The following is a 22,377-nucleotide window of genomic DNA, read 5'->3' as shown; positions in this document are numbered from 1 at the left end:
ATCATCCTTTACACAGTAATTCTTTGATGTCATCTGTTACTTGAGTAGATTTTCCTCTGATGGCCTTTATGGTTGAGGATTGATGGTGGGTTGAGGGAAGGATTGCAGGTGCTGCTGAGAGGGTAATTGAGGTAAAGAAGTTTGGAGTGCATATATCAAGGGTTAGGAAAAGGCTGTACTCTGTCTTTGGTATGACCATGTTGCAAGATTATTTAGGTTATGAAGAGTAAATCCAAATGTTTTTATGTTATTGGTTAGATTTTTACTCAAATTAATTTTGTGCTCCTATACTAGTCTTCTTTGGTACAAGTGAGAAATGTGTAAGACATTAACAAAACTACTTTTTAATTTTAGAAGTGGGAAATATGTGTACAAGCCGGTCATGAATCAAACATGTTGTCCTCAGTACACGATAAGGTAAGAAAGAGGATCTATATATAATTTTTAAAAAAGATTTTATTTATTTATTTGACAGAGAGAGATCACAAGTAGGCAGAGAGGCAGGCAGTGGTTTGCGGGGGGGAGGAAGCAGTCTCCCTGCTGAGCAGAGAGCCCGATGCAGGACTCAATCCCAGGACCCGGGATCATGATCTGAACTGAAGGCAGGGGCTTTAACGCACTGGGTCATCCAGGCACCCTGGATCTATATATAATTTGAAGAGTATGTATAATTCTGTAGTGACATCTTGCTTTTTTTACATGTTAATTTTCATTCCAGCTAGACTCTTTATAAAGAAAAGCAAATGAGTTGTGTCTTTTCTATATACTGATGCTACATTTATACTTCATCAGTAGCTTTTAATAATACTGTTTAATAGTTTGGGTATAAATAGGATATGAAAAAGTATACTATTTAGCAATCTAGTCAATGATTTCAGACATATTGTGAGAATATTAGAAAATGCTCAAATTACTTTTAGATATCAAGTGTTTTATAGAATTTAGCTTGGGGCTTTCCACATTCTGGTGTATGACTGGACACAGTCGTCACACTCCAACAGTACTGTAGGATCTGTCGGAAGAGGAGGGGGAGGGCCGACATTGAATCTGCTGCATACATTTAGAGTCCAGGTTTCTTCATTGTAAAACTTAAACTAAAATGTCTATTTTCCTCCAAAGTGATGGCTTAACCAGCAAACCCCAGTCTGCTATGGAAGGATTTTCCGTTCTTCTCAAGTTACAAAGATCCTCCTCTTCTCCCTTGTGCTCCTTGCCTTCCTCTTCTTCCGGTACAAACTAGGGAAAGTATGTTGCATTGTTAAGCATTGTCTACAGTTTCAGTGTGAATAATCTCCAGATAAAAAAGCAAACACGGTTGTATCCCTCATGTTTTGGCTGGTCCTCATACCTCTTTCCCTTAGTTGCTCTTAATTTGCTTTGGGATTAAAGATTTGACAATCTGATTAAAAGCTACAGACCCTCTCTTCAGCAAAACAAAACAAAAGGGAGGGGGTATAGATAAAAATATGTAAGAAGATCTTGCATACTAATTTTAGGATGATCTTGGGCTCCCAGTGGGCTCACAGAGTTCCACGAATTCCTGGTTAAGAATCCTTTCTTTTATCTAACTGGTCCTAGGACTGGAGCAATCAAGAGAAAAGGTGGGTGTCTGGTTGACTGACATCATCTCACTTACTATCCCAGGACAGCTATGGTGTCCTCTTGCAGGTTTTTTTTTTTTTTAGATTTCATTTATTTATTTGACAGACAGAGAGAGAGATCACAGGTAGGCAGAGAGAGCGGGGGGAAGCAGGCTCCCCACCAAGCAGAGAGCCCAATGTGGGGCTCGATTCCAGGACCCTGAGATCATGACCTGAGCCGAAGGCAGAGGCTTAGCCCACTGAGCCCAGGCACCCCAAATGTCCTCTTGCAGTTTTAATGTTTATGAAGCAGTGACATCGTCAAACACAGAAGTCCTTTTCCTTCAAATAACAATTTGTTATTGGATTATGGCCAGGGTTCTGTTTAAATAAGTCTGGAGTTGATTTGCTAGAACCCTGAGAATCTCTAATCAGAAAAGTTAAAAAAAAAAAAAAAGGTCCGTTTCAGGGTTAAAGAAAAAGACTAGGTTCTATAATTTATTGGATATCTCTCAATGCAAAGCACTGCTCCAGGTATATTGTTTTTATGAAAAGGAATTCAATTAACATTGCAAAACAAAAATAATTATAAAACGTGATTTTTTTTTTTTTTTTTTGGCTTAAAATCACACACATTTCCTGAATTGCTATCCTTTACACAACTTCATTGTATGTATTGATATTATGGAGTCATTTACTGTTCTGTTTTTCCTTTCTTTCTTTCTTTCTTTTTTTTTTTTTTTAAACTTTGTTTACTACAGTAGTTCTAATGAGGCCTAATGCGAAGGCAAGGCAATTCTAACCAATAGCGTAGCCTCTTGTTAGATGTCAGGGACTGTATGTGAGTGTAGGTGAGGATGAGCTTCCTCGGCTGTGAATTGTTTTTTTTTAGTTTTTATTTTTATATAGAATTATATATGCTGGTAATTTAAAAATCAAACAATTCCATAAACTTATTTTGCACAATTGCAGCCCCCTGCACCTCCCTATTTCCTGTTTCCCAGTGTACTCTCACATTTTTAACTGATTTTTTTTTTCTTCTTTCTACCTTTAAGTGATGTGCTTATATAATTACAGAAACCTTATCTCATTACCTTTGGGTTTTTCTCATATCTCTGGGTTTCTCTTTTTAAAAGGTAAGGATTCAACTCTATTTTTTCTCATTATCTCTTAATCTCTCTCTTTGGAAGATAAGGATTTAATTTTATTTCATCCCTGTTGCTCCTGTCATATTCAAGCTTCTTTCTGTCCTCATTGCTAACTTCCCAGCTCAGAAGATCGTAATATTGAATGGTATAGTTGCTGTATTACGGCCTGTAAACGTGCTGTGTGGTCGAACCATGCAGTGTACTATCATTACATTTTCTTTCCTTCACAAGTTTTTGCTTTCCATAGTCTTTTTTTGTTTGCATATTCTTCTGTGTACCTACCCATCACGTCGATTTAAAAAATCTTCCCACAGTTGTGGTATGTTTAGATGCTTCCGGTCCTCTATCACTTGTGTCCTTTTGATGATATCTCTGTGCTGTCTTCTGACCTGTGATCTGGACAGGTTGTCTTCCCAACTGGTGCCTCACTGTCACCCTGGGATCTCTTTTTACTGCTATCTTGGGGATTCTCTTTGGATCTCATGTTTTCTGTCTCCTCTGACCTCTTGGATTATTTCCTTGTTTTAGTGCAGCTCATCTTCCAATAGCTTTCTCGAGATAAAGCACATGAGAAGTACCTTTTTTAGACTTTGTATGTTTGAAAAAAATTTTTTTAAGAGAGAAAGAGCTAGTGCACGAGTGGGGGTGGAGGCAGAGGGAGAGAGAGAATCCCAACTAGGCTCCGTGCTCAGCACAGAGAGCCTGACTTGGGGCCCCATCTCGTGACCCTGAGATCATGTCCTGAACCCAGACCAAGAGTCAGATGCTCAACCACCTGAGCCACCCAGGTGCCCCTGTTTGAAATGTTTTAATTCACCACTCAGACTTCTAGTTTGGCCAGGCCATCGAAGTATAGATTGGAAATAATTTTGCTTTAGAATTTTGAAGGCTTTGCTTCTGATTTTTTTCCTTCGTCCAAAATGTTCTTTCTTTTTGGAAGGTTTTTTGTCCCCAGTGTTCTGATATTTCACATCTAATGATGTGTTTGTTTGCATCCACTGCGTGCAGACTTAAGGGGCCCTTCCTACTTGGGGCCTCCTATCATATCCTTCGCTTCACAGAAAGTTTCTTTTACTCTTTTGTTGAACTTCTTCCTGCCCCTCCCCATCACCGTTTTTTCTTCTCTTCTTTTATAATGTCTTCATTCAGATATTCAGCTTTTATTTACTTGTCAGAGAGAGAGTACAAGTAGGGGGAGCAGCAGGCAGAGGGAGAAGCAGACTCCCCGCTGAGTGAGGAGCCCATGTGGGACTCGATCCCAGGATCCTGGGATCCTGACCCGAGCGGAAGGCAGATGCTTAACCGACTGAGCCACCCAGGTGCCTGAGATACTGAACTTTTAGAGTGAGTCCCTAGTTTTTTTTTTTCTCTTCAGTTTTCCATCCCCTTTGTTGTATCTTTTGGAAAATTTCCTTGCTGTTTAATTGTTTATTTCTTCTATTATAATTCTACTTCTGAGAGATTTTTGGTTTTGGATTCTCTCTCTCTCGCTCTCTCTCTCTCTTTTTTTTTTTTTTTTTTAATAACCTCCCATTGTTGTGTGGCTGTAATAGCTAAAGAGAAATAAGAGCTCGTTCTTAGGGTGTTTGTATTTTTAGGCTCTCTTTTCCTTGGGTATCCTCCAAGTTACCTTCTCCAGTGTTGTTGTTACTTGTCTTTGGAGAGGTTCTTCTTGAGTGACGATTCTGACTTTCCAGGGATGGGGATCCTTGGATCTCGAGGGATCTTGAGGTCTGGTCACATTCTGGAGAGAAAGTGCCCGTGTTTGTGGCTGGGTTGGGGAATGGGTTGGAGGTCTCAGCATTCAGTAAGTACACTTTCATTTAAGCTTCCTGTTTCTAGTACATTTCCATTGCTTTCCACTGTGCCTGCATCCTCATGTGGGAGGCCCTATTTTTTACTCAGTGTGCTGCTTTCTCCTGGGTTGTGTGGGGAGTCATCTGTGTGGAGTGGTGGAGGGCATCAGACATCTAACTGCTTCCAAAATAGACTTTCAAGAGCTCTATTTTCAGACCCCCTTCACGCTTATCTCTTGAGGTATCAGGTATCAACCAGTCCCTAAAATTTGTAGGGGTAATGTAGAGAAAATTAGTCACCATTCTGGCTTTTCCCACGGTTGGCTTAGGATTCAACCTTCTTTGGTTGCTAAGTCAGTTACCACTTGTGCATGCTCTGTGCAGCTTCCAGCATTTCTCCTCTTCTCTTTCTTTCAGTAATTTATGTCTTTTTCTTTTTTTCTGATTCCTTAAGGTAGTTTTAGTGAGATTTGGGGTGGAACTAGAGGCTATGTCAAGCCCTGCCTTTACCCAGAAATCCCAGGCATGAGTTTTGCCTTACTGTCCAGAACTCTTTTTATTTCTTCTAGTTTGAGTTCACGTTTTAAATATTTATTTTGCTTTCCTAGGTGCCGACCTTTACAGTTTCAGCCATCAAAATCTCACAAGAAGGTTTTGAAAAAAATGTTGAAATTTCTGGCTAAAGGGGAAATTTCCAAAGGAAATTGTGAGGGTAAGATGAGTTGGGGCTTTAAAACCTCTTTACCTGTAGTTGATGTAGATTTCCAAGGTGGTCCCTTTTTGTTACTTCTTAAGTAGGGGAATGGGTCCTTACTGCGGTCAGGTAGTGCCGTTCCTCTGAGCGGGGGGATTGCTGCTAGTGTTGCTTTGCTGTCACTGGTACCACTGGCCCAAAAGTCAAGGACATGGGGAATGTCTGTCAGGGAAAGTTTAGCCTCGGAAGAAGGTGGAGGACAGTTTTGATGACGCTGTGATGTTTTGGAGTTTATTGGAACTTTAGTTTTCACAGAACTGCGACAACTCTTACCTTACTTGATCCTCATAGCACCTTGTGAAGTAAGTGGAAGGTGGTGTTGCATCTGAGAAACAGGTGCTTGGGTGCACCTGACACAAGATTGCACAGTCGCTTTGAATGATGCGTAAAGCTCAGGTTTTCTGTGTTGGAGGAAGCCCTTACTTCAGTAGATCATAGTATCTGAAATTTTCTTGTTTGTGTGATGAATTGTGAGTTAATTTCCTTCAAGATAATTAGAAACATTTAGTGAACTTTCATTACAGATACTTTGCTTTTTCAGTTTTTTTCAGTGTCTTGTCTTTTCCTTTTTAAAGTTTTCATGCAGGCAGTGCCTAATACATGAGCGTAATAATTGGGAATGCCGCCTATCCTTAGAGCTCTTTCTCACTTCTGCCATAGAAAATACCTAATCCTGGGAGCCTCCCACCCCAGTTTTAACTTGTTAATATGGCCCAGGCGTGTTTTCAGTGCCCATAGTGTGCCAGTCTCTGTTTTAAGCACTGGTGCTACAGTGGCCAGCAGGACAGGTAAGTTCTTTGTCCTCCTATACTGTCCTTAACAGATCAAGATTCAGGACAGTCTGGAGCAGTCTTGGCAGAACTATGAGCAGTAAAGAGGCAGGAAGGCTGGGGTCTAGAGGTTCAGGGGCAAATGGTCATTGGAAACGTCAGAATTTTGGTGCAACTCTGGTTAGTACTGTCTGTACGTTATCGTGAAGACTAAATACGTTTTGTTAGTCAAACATTTTTTTCAGTGGCTGGGAATCATGTTCTGAGTTTCAAAATTAATATTCAGATAAGCTTCGAGGTGCCTTCCATTTATAAATTGATGGTTGCTTGTCTTTACACATAGCTTTTACATTTGGTTCTTTATTTGACTTGTTACGGGCTTCTAAATCATTTATTTATGTCTGCAGCTTAATTCATAAGAGTGATGTAGAATGGAAGGGTAAACAGCCGTAACAGAAAGACACCACAATGCAATGACTAAAAAATAATAGAAGTCTGTGTCTTTCCTCATATAACCATCCAGCACGAGTGTGCCATGTTAGCCTGCAGCTCTGTCCCCTCCCCCCCAGCCCCCCATCCGTTGTGGGACTCCCTTCAGTGTGTGATTTCCAAGGTCACTCTGGTTTTCACTAATCCAGCCAGTGGGTAGGGTAAAGAGTGAAAGTTCAGGATTATAAAATTCCTTTAAAAGCAAGTGAGGCCAGATTGAGCATATCAATTTGGTTATGTTCCATTGGTGGGAGCTTGGTCACAACTTGCAGAGGGACTGGGGTGCATACCCTTGCTTGGGTGCCACAGTCTTAACTGCAGTTCTGTTACTTTGGAAGCCAAGAGAATGGGTTTTATGCACACACAGTAGTTTCTTTCACATGGGAAAGAAGGGGTATTGTTTTTTTCCTGTGTGTATCTTAACTGTGTCAGATTGCCTAGCTGATGGATTTTGACTTCTGATTTGTAGATGAGCCCATGGAGCCCACCATGGACGAGAGCGTTGCAGGTGACTTTGCATTAATAAATAAATTGGATATACAGTGTGACCTTAAAACACTCAGTGATGACCTCAAAGAGACCTTTGAGAGTGGGGAGAAGAAGAAAGGAAAAAGCCCAAAGAAAGAAGAACCTAAGGAATTAATTCAATCCCAACATATAGAGGAGAAGTTGGGCTCTGGGGAGCCATCCCATCCAGTTAAAGTGCACATGGCTCCTAAGCCAGGTAAGGCAAGTTTGCTCTGTGGCCATTTTAAAATCCTAGTAAGTGATTTTCTTTGTGCTTGAGACTTTGTAGCCTTTGGGCTCTCCCATCAGCTAAACACACGAATTATGTGAAATCTGCAAAATAGATCCGTATATTGTACAATTTAGTTTTACCTGGATTTAGATGGACAGATCATATCTTTAAAAAATGCTTTCTTTAAAAAGCCTGCAATAATAGTTTTATTATCCCCAAATACAGATATTTTAAAAGAGTTCCATTTCTTCTTACTACCTTAGGATCCTGGAGGTTTGAGAATCAAATTTTATCTGTGAGAAGATATGCTGCTAAACATTTTTATTTTTGGTGTGAAGTGAGACAACGTAAATTTTAGGTATTATGTTGAAAAGTACAGACATTAAAGTTCTTAGTTTATCATTAGATTTCTTTATGAATCATGATGAATTTTAGTTTAAAAATTTCCAAATTTTGATATTTAACTTCACCTTTTATAAGGTCAAAAATTTTTTTCTGTATTTTCACTTGTAAAAGAATTAGGTTTTAAAAATGTATCCAACATTGGGGCACCTGGGTGGCTCAGTTGTTTACGTGTCTGACTCTTGGTTTCAGTTCAGGTCATGATCTCTTAGTCCTGGGATCAAGCCCCATGTCTGGCTCTGGGTTCAGCGCAGAGTCTGTTGGAGAGTCTTTTTATCCCTCCGTCCCTTTCTCTCTCTCTCTCTCAAGTAAATCTTTATAAAAATAATGTATCCAGCATTAAGTGGATTTGTTATATATATGTGTGCATGCATGTGTTTGTATGATTTTATTTATTTATTTTTAAATGATTTTATTTATTTTTTTGGCAGAGAGATCACAAGTAGGCAGAGAGAGAATGGGAAGCAGGCTCCCTGCTGAGCAGAGAGCCCAATGTGGGTCTCGATCTCAGGACTCTGAGATCATGACCTGAGCTGAAGGCAGAGGCTTAACACACTGACCCAGGTGTCCGTGATTTTTTTAAAAAAATTATTTCACAATATGTCAGTTACGCTTCAGTTCCTGAATTTTTTCTTATATTTATTTATATAAAATGACCCAAAGGAGACATTTTTTTTTTTAAGATTTTATTTATTTATTTGACAGAGAGAGCACAAGTAGGCAGAGAGGCAGGCAGAGAAAAAGGGGGAAGCAGGCTCCCTGCTGAGCAGAGAGCCCGATGTGGGGCTCGATCCCAGGACCCTGAGACCATGACCTGAGCCGAAGGCAGAGGCTTAACCCACGGAGTCACCCAGGTGCCCCCCAAAGGAGACATTTTTATTACTATTTTAGTTTTCCTTATCTAAATCATGTTAGTATACAGTAAAGTGTGTGTTTGCGTTTTTCATATATAGTTTTTCTTAACGTAGGCTTTCATGACATTTAAAGGGATGCCAGCTGAGATTTCATCTTAATTAGTAAGAATAGTCCAATAAAATGTCCTGAATGATTTAGATAGTTTCTTTCAACTCTTACTCTCTTGGGTGATAGGGTCAGTTCTTTTATTATTTTAATTATTTATTATAAAGACTACTTACAGTTTCTTAAATTTTAAAAGCCTTCATTTTGGAAACGTAGACTGAATATTATAATGAACATCCACGTACCCTGTTCTCGTGCGACACTGGCACTGGCTCAGGATGGGCACTTGTGTCATCCGTACTCCCATCCAGTTGCCCTCTCCAGTGCTGTATTGAAGCAAATTCCAGACATTATGTCATCCCATATGTCAGAATGCACCCCTAAAAGATAAGAACTTTTGGGGCACCCATGTAGCTCAGTCAGTTAAGCATCCCCCTCACAATTTCAGGTCAGGTCATAATCTCATGGGTTGTGAGATCAAGCCCTGACTCCAGCTCCAAGTGCCGTGGGGAGTCTGCTTGAGATTCTCTTCCTCTGCCCTTCTCCCCACTCACATCTGTAGGCGCTTTCTCTCTCTCTCAAATAAATACATCTTTAGGGGCGCCTGGGTGGCTCAGTGGGTTAAAGCCTCTGTCTTCGGCCCAGGTCATGATCCCAGGGTCCTGGGATTGAGCCCCGCATTGGGCTCTCTGCTCAGTGGGGAGCCTGCTTCCCCATCTCTCTCTCTGTCTGCCTCTCAGCCTACCCGTGATCTCTGTCAAATAAATAAATAAAAATCTTAAAAAAAATAGAAATCTTAAATACATCTTTAAAAAAAATAATTTTCAAATAAACAAGTACCACCATTACACCTGAGTGAGATTCCTTACTGTTATTGAATAGTCCGTGTTCGAGTTCTTAATTTTTATGTATTTGTTTGTGTCAGGATCCAAACACAGCCACATAATTGCAGTTGACTGACTCAGTTAGAAAACCCCTGTAGATCTGTAGGTTCCTTCCATCACTCCCACTTTTTTATTTGCACTTTGTTTTTTGAAGAAACTAGGTTGGCTGTTCTGGGTTGTCTGATTACATCCGCAGTGCAGTTTAACATACTCCTTTACCTGCCTGTAAATTGATGGTTGGATCTAGGGAGTCAAGATTAAATCAGTTCAGAGTTAAGATCAAATTGTTGTGTTTTTTTTTTTTTTCTTTTTTTTGTGTTTCGGTTGTGTTTTGCTTTTCAGGGAGTGAGAGAAGTCTTAATCAGATTCGAGTTCAGATTATTTATTTGAGGGGGGTAAGGTTACTTCATGGGTGGTGGGAGGTTCTTTCAGGAGACACATAATGTCTGGGTACCTCTCTTTGTTAATGTGAAGAGCCATGGGTCAGTGCTCACTGCCTAAATTCATTGATCCATTAGATATTCTGTCTGTCATTCATTTTTCATTTACTAGCTAGATACTTCCATAAACAGAACCTCTTTTCATTTCTTTCTCACGGAACTCAGAAAGGCAAGAGGAATGCTTGATTCTTGCATTTTATTGTCCATCCTACAAAATAACTCTTCTAACAGTGACTAGTTAATCAAGCTTTCTTTCTTTTCTTTTCTTTCTTTCTTTGCTTATTTCTGGTATCATTGTGAACTCATGGATCTAAACACATTGGCTGTGTCTTAATTCTTTGCTCCTGTGGGAATTTCTAAGTTGCCTTCTAGTTTTTTGGGGGATGAAATGGTAGTAGTCATGGCAGCTTCCTCTGACCTGAGGCTCCTGGATCATCTTGTATAGCCATTTCTCCAAGGGAGTATGTATCGTATTGATACTTGGAGTTCAAATTCAGGACTATCATATTTTTACATGTTTGTTTGACGTTTAGATCTTCTTTTCTTCCACACTGAGAAACCTGGTTCTCAAGGACACAGAGAATGGTAGAATTAGAATATTGCAGTTACCCACGTGCTTTACTCTATTGAACACAAACTTTTAGAATAACAATTCCAGCCTAATCTTCAGCATGTGATTACTAAAACAGTAAAAAAAAAGTTTGCTGTTATTTTCCCTTTGTGATATTTCTCATTAAAAAAGTGAGATGATTTTAAAATGTAGGAATCTCTGGATTTTCTCCTGAAGCATGTATTTCCTTTTTATTTTAAAAATGTTAAAAGTGTATTTCCTGAAATGTAATTAGAAATTATGCAGGTCTATTGAACTCTATTCAAAACTCTTGGGACTATTCTAGGATCCTTGAGTGGTGTGAACCTCTGTGGTGTGGGGTTGGTGTGGTGTGTTGACTTTATATTCATCTGTTCCCATTCTGTTGAAGGATTTTACTGATCTGGGGAAATCTTTATCCCCTAAATAAGCTGAAATCCTAATTTGCTGTCTATTGCAGTTGGTAATGCGATAGTACATATGTGTAGAGTAAAGCAACCACAGTAAGTATTGTTTGCTTAGTCCAATGAATTAATTAGCGTGGAGCTGACATAGGTGGTATTTCTGAGAAAAAAAAAAGCTGAAAACTTGTTTCTCACTTCACTCCAGTTTTATAATTTGTTCATAGTTTTGAAACTTTGGCAGGGAAGGTAGTTTTAAATAACTTTTAGAAAATGCAGGGATTTTGTTTGTGTGTTTGTTGGTTTTTGCCTTATTACAATTTATGGGACACCTGTATAGGTAAAACATTGTAGGAATTGGTGGTGCCTATGATAGCTAATAATAGATAACCCTAATTAAATAGTGGGGTTTTTAAAAAAGATTTTATTTCTTTATTTGTGTGTGTGAGAGAGAGTGGGAGAAAGAGCATGCGCAAGTGGGGAGGAAGGGCAGAGGGGGGAGAAGCAGAGTCCCCGCTGAGTGGGGAGCCTGACGCGGGGCTCAGTCGCAGGATTCTGGGATCATGCCCAAGTCGAAGGCAGCCCTAACTGAGCCACCCAGATACCCAGTAGTAGGTATTGTTTTATGAGCTACATATGTGTTAACTCATTTAATCCTCATAGAATTCCATAGGTAGGACTGGTTATTATCTTGTATAGACGAGGAAACTTGCCCAAGGTCATCTAGCCAGTGATGGAGATGACCTCAGGCAGCCCATGTCAGGGAGTGTGCTCTTTTCTTTTTTTTTTTTTTTTTTTTTTTAAGATTTTATTTTTATTTATTTGACAGAGAGAAATCACAAGTAGACGGAGAGGCAGGCAGAGAGAGAGAGAGAGGGAAGCAGGCTCCCTGCTGAACAGAGAGCCCGATGCGGGACTCGATCCCAGGATCCCGAGATCATGACCTGAGCCGAAGGCAGCGGCTTAACCCACTGAGCCACCCAGGCGCCCAGGGAGTGTGGTCTTAACCAAATGCTCCTGTGCCTCTCAGAACAAATTTGAGGAAGACAGATTCCCCGGCCAAAGAAAATTCATTCTATAAGGCAATAGAGTAATGGTTAATTATAGAATCAGTCCTTTGTTGCCTGGTTATTAGACTTATTCGAAGTCTGTTTTTATATGTAAAGTTTGTTTCTAATTGGCAAACATGATAGTGAAGTAAAATGATTTTTCTATTAGTGAAGTCACTATTTTCTCATCAAATTTGTTTTTTATTTTATTTTTATTTATTTTTTTTTTTAAGATTTTATTTATTTATTTGACAGAGAGAGGTCACAGTAGACAGAGAGGCAGGCAGAGAGAGAGAGAGGGAAGCAGGCTCCCCGCTGAGCAGAGAGCCCGATGCGGGACTCGATCCCAGGACCCTGGGATCATGACCTGAGCCGAAGGCAGCGGCTTAATCCACTGAGCCACCCAGGCGCCCCCAAATTTGTTTTTTAAATAAGATTATTATGTATTTGAGAGAGTGAACGTGCGTGAGCGGGGGAAGGGACAGAGGGAGAGGGAGATTCTCAAGCCGACTCCATGCTGAGCGTGAAGCCAGATCCGGGACTCCATCTCATGACCCTGAGATCATGACCTGAGCCGAAATTAAGTGCCAGACGCTCAACCAACTGAGCCACTCAGGCAGCCGGTATCAGATTCGTTTCTTTTGACCAGCTCTTGGTCTCTGGAAGTCCCTTAACACCCTGGGTCTTGAATTTCTTTTCTATAAAATTGAACTTGCTAATCTTGTAGAACTTCATATTGTGAACTTTCATATGATTTGTAAATACTGTTTTAGGATCTTAAAATAGCATTTTTATTTTGTTAATGACCTTAAAAAAATTACAAAAGTTTGTTCATTGTTAGAGAATTTGGAGAAAAGAGGACACTGCAAGAAAAAAAAAACAAGAACAGTCCTTTCCTTGATTCTAAACCCATGTAAAATGACTGTTATGTTTCTTTCTAGGCTTTTTAAAAAGTATTTTTCATGTATCTATTTATACATAAGTGGAATTGTTTTTATTTTTTTTTAATTTTTTTTTAAGATTTTATTTATTTATTTGACAGAGAGAGATCACAAGTAGGCAGAGAGGCAGGCAGAGAGAGAGGAGGAAGCAGGCTCCCTGCTGAGCAGAGAGCCCGATGCGGGACTCGATCCCAGGACCCTGGAATTGTTTTTAACCTTGTGTAATGACAAATCCCTGAAAATTTCTAAGCATTTCTAGTGACTGGTATTCTGTGGTTTAGCTGTTTTAAAAATTGTAGAATTATTCTGGTGTTGGGCATTTAAATTATTTTGAAGTTTTCATTTGTGTTAGTTATTTGCCTCTACCTCTTAATGATCTTCTCAACATCAAGTCCTTGAAGACTCTGCTAGATGAAAGAGCACTTACTGAAATTTGTGGTTTATTTTATCTAAAATTTTTATATCTTAAAGGACTTTTAATTTGGTAGTAGCTCTTTTAATTCAAACAACACTCATTAACTGGAGCTGAACAAATGAGACCCCATCCATTTGTTAGATGGAGAGACACAAGTACTTTCAAGTAATTTCAAGGATATTTTTTCATCAAAAAACCTGCCGGACTGTTTTCTTACACCCAGGTCCTAAGCATGTATTTATGTCACCAGTGCTTTGAGAGGAATGTCCCTCAGGAATGGGCTAGAAATATCCATGTCCTAGAGTAGAAGATATTTGATTATGTTTTTTTCAACTTATAAAGGCAAAAAAGTGGATGAATATTAAAATTTTTAAAATTTTATTTTCATAGAGGTATGTGGAAAGTTTCTGTGACTATTTACTTTCTTTGACAGTTCCTACATCTAAGGTAGAATTTTGTTAAGATCGACTTAAAGCTCTACATCAGAATCTACTGAGATACCTACCTACAAAGCTAACCTAACTGTTGAAACTCTTTAGATTTAATTCTGTAGTATCTTTGAGACTTTGGGTAAAAACAAAAAATTCCAGAGTCAGATGTGATTGGTCTAATATTTTGTAATTGTTTTTAGGCAAAGGGGCAGATTTGAGTAAGCCTCCATGTCGGAAAGCAAAGGAAATCCGAAAAGAAAGGAAAAGGTTAAAACTCATGCAGCAGAACCCAGCTGGAGAACTTGAGGGTTTCCAGGCTCAAGGTGAACCACCATCCTTATTCCCACCAAAGGCTAATAAATCCAACCAGCCCAAATCACTTGAAGATTTAATATTTGAATCTTTACCAGAGAATGCATCACACAAGTTAGAGGTACTTTGAAGGGTGTTTTATTTTATATTTTTGTTGTTGTTGATACCTTGTTTATTTTCGTTTGAGGATATACTACTCTGTTGATATTTTACTATTTAAATAATGGGAAATGACAGTGAATTGGGATGAAGTAGCATTTGTATTTACTAAGTTAACTGCTATTTGATAAAACACTTTTTTTTTTTTAAGATTTAAAATAAATACTTTAGGCAGTTTGGCTACTAAAGTTGTGAAAATAATTCCAGTTTTAGCATGTTACTATGTAAAGGACTCTGGCTTATTGTATCCCTTAATTGATATTTAGTAGTTAAAGGGACAAAATATGCCATTTAAAATTTCATTTTTAGCTGTTTGGTTCGATTGTGAAGGAGAATAGATCACATCAGCGGATCACTGTTTTACCCATTCTAGTGGGTAAACAGATGTAGTACATGTGCCAGCCAGCAGTTAGGAATTGACTAAATTGTACTCGGTGGCACTACTTTAATCTTCTCTCAGTAATTCTCTCAAACCTCTGTAGGCATAGTATGATTACTTCTAGAGTATTCCTATTACTTTTATTTACATTGCAGATTAAATCTACATTCTTCAGTATTTGGTATTTATATATTTTCCCCCCAATATTAATTATAATGATTTTATTATATTTTCATATCTCATTAATAACGGGGTCAGCCTTTGAATTTGTTGCTTAATACTATCTGAGAGCTTCGCTAAGGACCTGATATTGAAAATTAACTTTAACGGAATCTAAACCTTAAGATCATATATATTATCAGACAGAAATCTTAACAACTTTGAAATTATAATCCCTTAGCTGCTCTGATTTTGGTATTGACTTTCTCCTTCTCAAATTGTAAAGAGAATTGGACATGCTACTTAAAGTATAGAACAGCAGTTCTACAATAGGCAGCTTTTACTTTTTTAATGTAATGATACCTTGGATGGGCAGAGGTGTTTTGTCCACAGTTATGTTTATATTACTCTTTGTTTGCAGAAGAATTATTTCTTATGGCACATGTGAAAGTTTTCCAGTTAGCTTTTTTGTTATATTGCATTTGATTTCCTGTTTGACTATTTTGTTTTGCTAACACATTTTAACTGGTTAGTAAATAATCACTATTAAAATAAGTGTTCACCATTACTGTGCTGCTACTATTGTAAACTCATCCTCATTTTGTGTGTGAGGAAACCAAGGCACAGAGAGGTAAATTTGTCTGCTTGACCAAGATGGTGACATGAAAATTGAGTAAGAGAAATCTAACTTTAGGGTCTTCGTTCTTAACTACACCATGAAATAGGAATACTTTGTGAGGATTGTCTTTCACATTTACAAAAAAATTGTAAGTTTAGAGTTAGCAGTGATGCATAAAGAATGTCTAAAAAATATATTCACATTTTTAGTTTTTCTGAATGATTTACTGAGTGGAGTTCCATAGTGTAATGGTTAGCACTCTGGACTCTGAATGATTTACTGAAGGTGCGTTCCATACACCTAGAATTCAAGAGTATTTATTTGTGTTTGTATCTTGAGTGCCAGAAGTGTTCTGCCATTTTCCAATAGAGTCAATCTTCCATAATTCGGTCGTAGATCTTAGTCTTCAGAACTGTAACCCTGAGACAAATAATACATTATATGTTAAAAAAGAAAAAAAAATCTTATGAGTTTAGATAGGATCTTTTGCCTTTTTAATAAGTCTGGAAGTTGGAGAAATATTTTTAAAGAAAATTTTAAAGAATATTTTTAAAGAAAAATGTACTATTTTGTTCATTTGTAATGTTAAAATATTATATGTGCATGCTTTAATATTTGTATGGAAACTTTTGGTTCTTTTTGGGTGGGAGTAACAATGCGTATTCTGTGGAATAAATAATGAACATTGTTTTTTAACTCCTTCTGAAGGTGAGGGTGGTGAGATCATCTCCACCAAGTTCTCAGTTCAAAGCCACATTTCAGGAGTCTTACCAGGTCTATAAACGTTACCAGATGGTTATTCACCAGGACCCACCTGATAAACCAACTGTGAGCCAGGTCAGCAGGCCAAGTGTAATTTTTCTGTGCAAATGGAACTTTCCCCTCCATTTGATACCATTGTATTATAACTTGATTTATTTGTGGTACATTTTATTTATATTCAATTTGCAGCATATCTGCAAAAGGATGGAGTGTGGAGTAACGAACATTCTGAAAGTGCAGATTTTACCTAGGACATGTTAAGTGCCAGTCACGCGTAATTGCAAAGTGGAAAGTAGCACATAAAATGAATTATCTTTAACGTTGCTATGTCTGGATGTATTTATCTAAAAATTAGTAATGAGTAGAGCTCTAAGATAAAATATTTATGAGAAAAAACAAAAAAGTCTTTATATTTTTATGATAGGCATATTTGCACAACATGGTTAATAGGCCTTATCTCCTTTTAAAAGTCATGTGTAAACAGAGTTCATGACAGCTAAATTATACTTTGTTGATGTCATCCCCATACACAACTGAGTGGGACTAGAAAAGTAAGATAGTAGAATTTTTTTTTAAGATAATAGAATATTTTGATAGAAGTTCTCATATGCTTGTAATTTTATACATCAGAATACCCAAGAAAAATGTGAAAGGGGAAAATGTTAATACACTTAATACTAGCAGAGGGGCCAAAAGTAGTGGCCACTACCATGAGCAACACTGTTGACTCTGCAGAGAATCACAATATGTGGAAAGAGTAAAAAACAAAAGAAAAATGAATTGTCCTGGCCCTTAGAAGTTAAAAATTTTCCCAAGTGTTAATATAAAGTTGGCGCTTTAGGCTCTGGGCCAGTCAACACATTCCGGGGTTAACTCGTTTCATGAAAAACTCCAGCGCTGAGCTTTGGAAGTGGATTTGCGGAGATCTTACTCTAGCCTCACCTTCAGAAGCATGTCAGTGGGTAGAGATGTTTCAATAGCATTTGCTTGTATTTTCCTTGCTCTGAAGGTGAGGTTAGTACCTGTCTCCTTTGAGGACCCAGAGTTCAAGTCGTCCTTCAGCCAGTCATTTTCTTTATATGTCAAGTATCAAATGGCCATACACCAGGATCCGCCTGATGAATGTGGGAAGACGGAGGTACCTTTTGTGAAACGTTTTTTCCTATCTTGATGAGGTTGTCTATGAAGAAGCATAATAGAGAACTTTCTTTTGCTATTTTCTTATTTGTTAAGTAGAGCTGATGATCCTTTTCAGTGTATGTTAACTAAACTTTTGTGAAAACAAGTCCTACATGTGAGCATTTAAGTCCCTCAGGAAAAAGGAGAGGTTCATATTCAGGGCTCTTTCCAAGAACCTGGCGTATCGTGTTTATGTGTTCATCCTCAGGCTGGTCCGCACACCCCGCTGAGGCTGCTTACGTGCCAGACCTGACCCTGCGCACGAAGGGAAGAGTCTCTGCCTTCGAGGGGTTGATAAACACATGGGAAAGATGGACCAGTGAACAAACATATCTTAACAAGAAGCCAATGGGAAAGAATTAAATACGTTGAGATTATATAGACTATGACATAACAAGCATTTACTGAGAGCCTGTGAATGTAGATGGAGGAGAGATGGCAGAGTTGTCACAGGGGGATGTATTAGAAGAAAGATGCCAACAGGTGCAGAAGAATTAAAGTTTGGATTTGTTTCTTTGTTTTAATGACACAGACTGTGTTAGATTTAAAGAGGTGATTAGTAAGACAGGAGTTAATGCTGGATGTTCCCAGAGAGAGGGCTGACTTTCAGGTCTCCCAGAACCTTACTGGAGGAAGTGTGGTCTGCAGACCAACAGCATCCACCTGGGGTGCAGAATCTGGGGCCTCACTTCAGCCCTGCTGAATCCAAGTCTGCATTTTGAATTAGGTTTCTGGGCAATTTGAATGCCCATTCCGGTTTGGGAAGTGCTTCCATAAGTTCCCCATTGAGACGTGCAGCTGTGGGAGATAGTGTTTACAAATAGTGAGGAGTCTGCCAGGTGCAAAAACTCCCTTTGATATTCTTAGGGGTCTTACCCCTTCTGGACATTAGTACTTCCTGTATCACCTGGAGATTCTGGCCTTGCGCTGCCTGCTTACCAGGTATGAATGGTTGGACCATGACACCAGGCAATGATCTGATGTGTGTACTGGGTATAGATTACTCTCTGGAACTTCGCTGTGGAGTCCGGTCCTGCACACTAGTCCATTGCTAACAGCGTTCATGGCCTGACTGGGGCAGCGGGGTAGGCAGTTCCAGTGCCGTTCGGTTTAGCTATTAAATGAGGAAGTAGGGAGTGCCAGCTTAGTATGCATCTGGAGGTTACGGAGGTTTTCTGAAGGAGGTGTGCTTTAAAGTCTTTAAAGAGTAAGTAAATGTTTGTCGGGCCAAAAAGGAGAATGAGATCCTTGGCAACAGGGCTCTATGTTAGAAGTATAAAATGCCACCTATGGAATATTCTTGCTGAAGAAATCGAACCTGAATTATAAGCTTCTAGATGGAATAATCAGTTGACAAAAAATACAAGAGATAAAGGATTATTTAAAATGATACCTGGGCACTTCTGTGAGACAAATACATAATAAACAGTGGTGGTTTTTTTTGGTGTTGTTTTTAAGATTTTATTTATTTGACAGAGATCACAAGTAGGCAGAGAGGCAGGCAGAGAGAGAGAGAGGGGACGCAGAGTCCCTGCTGAGCAGAGAGCCTGATGTGGGGCTTGATCCCAGGACCCTGAGATCATGACCTGAGCCAAAGGCAGAGGCTTAACCCACTGAGCCACACAGGCGCCCCGTTTTTTTTGTTTTTGTTTTTTTTTTTTTTTAAAGGGAAATCTCTAGATTAAAAGTTAGAAACTTTAAAAATATATAACTGCAGTACCATAATCATGCCCAGCAAGCTTAACAATAAATTATGCCATCTAATGCCCAGTACATACTCAATTTTCTTTAGTTGTCTCAGTTTTTTTTTTTTTTTTTAGTGTCTTTTTATAGTTGGTTTTTTTGATGGGGATTCATGTAAGATCTATACATCCCATTTGGTTGAACATCTTTAAAGTAAATTTCCCTCTTGTTTTTAATAGCATTTTTTAAAGAAACTAGGTCATTTATCTTATAATTAATTTTGCTTCTATTGATACTTTTTGAAAATGTAAGCACATATACAGGCAGTATCTGTGTGTGTGCTTGTGTGTGATCTTTCTGAGTATATAGGGTGCATGTGTATGTGTCTCTGTGTATGTGTGATTTTACAACATACCAGTACATGTACATATACTGAGATACACACACGTTTCCCCCTGTTTATTATATGAACGTAGTATACTTGGAGGTCACAGAAGAACAATGTGTAGGAAAAAAAAGAAAGAACTATATAGAGATCTTCATTTTCTAGCTGCTGAGTACTAGAATGGTTTCTTCATTCTGACTTTACTAGTGGCCATTTGGCAATTTCTAGTCTTTTACCCTTGCGTAGTGTTGCAGTGAGTACCCTTGTACATGGAGTTGTTTGCCTTTTGTCACTGTCTTTGTTATAAGCTTCCGGATTGCTGGGTCACTTAGTCTCCAGAGAGATTCCTCTTCCCAGGGCTTGTACCCTTTTGTAGCCAGCAATGTATGTGAATACCTGCTTGTTCCTCCATGGCCTTGATCGTTGAGATTTTGTAAGAATTTGAGTTTTTGCCATATATATGCAAATGAAATTTGTGTGATTTTAATTTTCATCCCTTTTATCATAAATGAAATTGAGCATGTTTTCTTATGTTTAAAATCCATTTGAGTTTTATATTCTGTGAACCACATGGTCATAGTTTTGCTTGTTTTTCTAGGAATACTTTTTTTCTTTCCATTTCTTAGAAACTGTTTCTATATTAAAAGCCTAAGCCTTTGGGGCAAAAGTTGCAGATATTCCTCTGTAGTTTGTCATTTATTTATTTATTTATTTATTTATTACTTTGCTTATGGTGTCTTGCAGTGCCAGAGTTGATTATTATGCCATCAAATAATCAAGGGTCCAGAATTTGTAGACCTTAAGGTCTTGGACTTTAACCTTAGTAGTAATAAAGAATGATTGAAAGGTTTTAGATAGTGGAGCTAGAGAATTCCACTTCATTTTTAAGAAATGCGTTAGGTCTTGATAGGCAACAGAAACCAAAGTGGAATTTATTTTAAGAAAGGATTTCTTTGCATATGTAACAAAGAAGTTTTGGCTTCATTAGATCTCAGGAAAATGCCAGTAGTGTCTCTTGCTTGGGTCTCCCAGCTTGCTTTCTTTGTGAGGCTGGAATCTGAAGCAGGCATGTGGTGGCAGAGGTGAATACTGCCAGTTTAAGGTACGTTGTTCTCACAGCAAGTGATGTCAGCGAAAAATAATGTGCACTTTTTTTTGGGTTAGAAGTCCCGAGGAAGGTACTGATTGGCCCAAGCTGAGATCAGTTCTTATCCCTGAACCAGTCACTGTGATCTGGATCCAGTGGATCCAGATGTGGATCCAGACTCTGGTCATGTATGGATCACATGTCCCACCCAAGAGCTTAGGTGGAGGAAGGTGCTTATTTGAACCACATGTTTCCAGAAGAGTAGAGGAGTGGTTCCCACAGTAGTGTTAGCCAGATGGAGGCGTCTGCGGGGGGTCTTGTTTTAGAGTCGTGAGACTTGAGGCAGAGCTGATGAGGCATGATGGACTTGAAGACATACTGGTGGGAGGAGGATGGAGAAGGGTACAACAGATACATTTTAGGTAGAGTTGATGAGGATTTGGTGTTTGACTTGAAGGATGTTTGGGAGTTGGAAATGGAGGAGAGGGACAAGTCCAGATTGATTTTTCTTTTCTGGCTTGCATGACCGGGTAGATCATAATGACCTTATATGAGATAAGAAATACAAGAGGAAGAAGAATTTGTGTGTTTTGGGACAGAAAAAGGAGTTCTGTGTTGGCCAGTTGGAGTTTGAGAAGCCTATGGAACAAATGACCGTGGGAAGATACTGATCAGAAATGAGCATCTGGAATTTAGCATCTGGAGAGGCTCCAGGGTGGTGGTCGGTATTTAGACTTAAGGTATGATAGAGACACTCCTCCACCTGCTGCCGTGGGGCTTGAACTCACAACCCTGAGGTCAGGATCTCAACTGAGATCAAGAGTTGGATGCTCAACCAACTGAACCACCCAGGTACCCTGATTGACGCTATTTAAAAAAGGCTTTGTATTCTTCTGTCTATGAGCTAGCTAAAATAATATATTTTATTATATATTATGGGACAACTCTAATAGGTGGTGTAAATGATGCATTTGTAGGGTAATAATCCATATTATAAAAGTGGTATAAATTTTTTTAAGAAAGGTGAACATGGCTATTTTTTTTTTTTTAAGATTTTAGTTATTTATTTGACAGAGATCACAAGTAGGCAGAGGCAGGCAGAGGGAGAGAGGAGGAAGCAGGTTCCCCGCTGAGCAGAGAGCCAGATGCAGGGCTCGATCCTTGGACCTGAGATCATGACTTGAGCTAAAGGCAGAGGCTTTAACCCACTGAGCCACCTAGGTGCCCCTGAACATGGCATTTAATTAAAATTCTTCTAAAGTAAATTTTAATTTGAGCCATTCAGATTTGTATTTCCTTTTGCATGCAGTTAACTGTACCTTTTTAATTTACATTCACTGCCATCAGTAGTACTGAACTTTGCGTATGTGATTTGACCTTGTGTTTAAATAGAAATATGTAATGGATTTCTTTATTAGAGCCAAACAGCTTTGCCTTAATGATCTGTTTTATAGGGTCACATGCTTACAGCACATTTTTACTGGTGAAAATAATTTTGACAGAATAGTCTTTGATATCATACAAGTGAGTATGGCTTGGTTTGATAAGTCCCTTGACTTTGAGATCAGCCATAGCATTTTATTTGCCTGACATCTGAATTCATACAGTTTTCAGAGACAGAGAAAATTATATTGTTTTTATTATAAGCTGATTTGTCTGTCATCTCTCTGAATATAGTTTCTAAGAAATAAATGTAAAATAATATCTTGCAGGTCAAGACTCTGCACTGTGCTTTTTATTTTAATAGCTTTATTGAGATATAATTCACCCATTTAAAGTCTATGATTCAGTGGTTTTTTGTACGTTTACAGTTATGCCAACCATCATCACTAATGCCAGATTTCATCATCCCAAAAAGAAACCCC

The 22,377-nt window shown here is 38.6% G+C and overlaps 1 protein-coding gene across 9 annotated transcripts in view; it reads left to right on the top strand.

The window, feature by feature from the left end:
* ATE1 (arginyltransferase 1) overlaps nucleotides 1-22,377 on the top strand; it is a 166,255-nt gene that overhangs the window by 4,346 nt on the left and 139,532 nt on the right. For 5 of the 9 annotated variants that reach the window (XM_032311903.1, XM_032311907.1, XM_032311906.1 and 2 more), the window contains exons 3-7: nucleotides 355-417; nucleotides 5,133-5,236; nucleotides 7,007-7,261; nucleotides 13,989-14,221; nucleotides 16,125-16,253. In XM_032311903.1, coding sequence (XP_032167794.1) covers nucleotides 355-417; nucleotides 5,133-5,236; nucleotides 7,007-7,261; nucleotides 13,989-14,221; nucleotides 16,125-16,253 — 784 coding nt within the window. Of the gene's footprint in view, nucleotides 1-354; nucleotides 418-5,132; nucleotides 5,237-7,006; nucleotides 7,262-13,988; nucleotides 14,222-16,124; nucleotides 16,254-17,187; nucleotides 17,317-22,377 lie in introns of those variants that run through there. The other 4 variants (XM_032311904.1, XM_032311908.1, XM_032311905.1 and 1 more) reach the window with 3 other exon arrangements.

The sequence above is a fragment of the Mustela erminea genome, chromosome 14, assembly GCF_009829155.1.
Source record: "Mustela erminea isolate mMusErm1 chromosome 14, mMusErm1.Pri, whole genome shotgun sequence".
NCBI lineage: Eukaryota > Metazoa > Chordata > Mammalia > Carnivora > Mustelidae > Mustela > Mustela erminea.
This window is presented reverse-complemented; position numbering and strand designations above follow the sequence as displayed.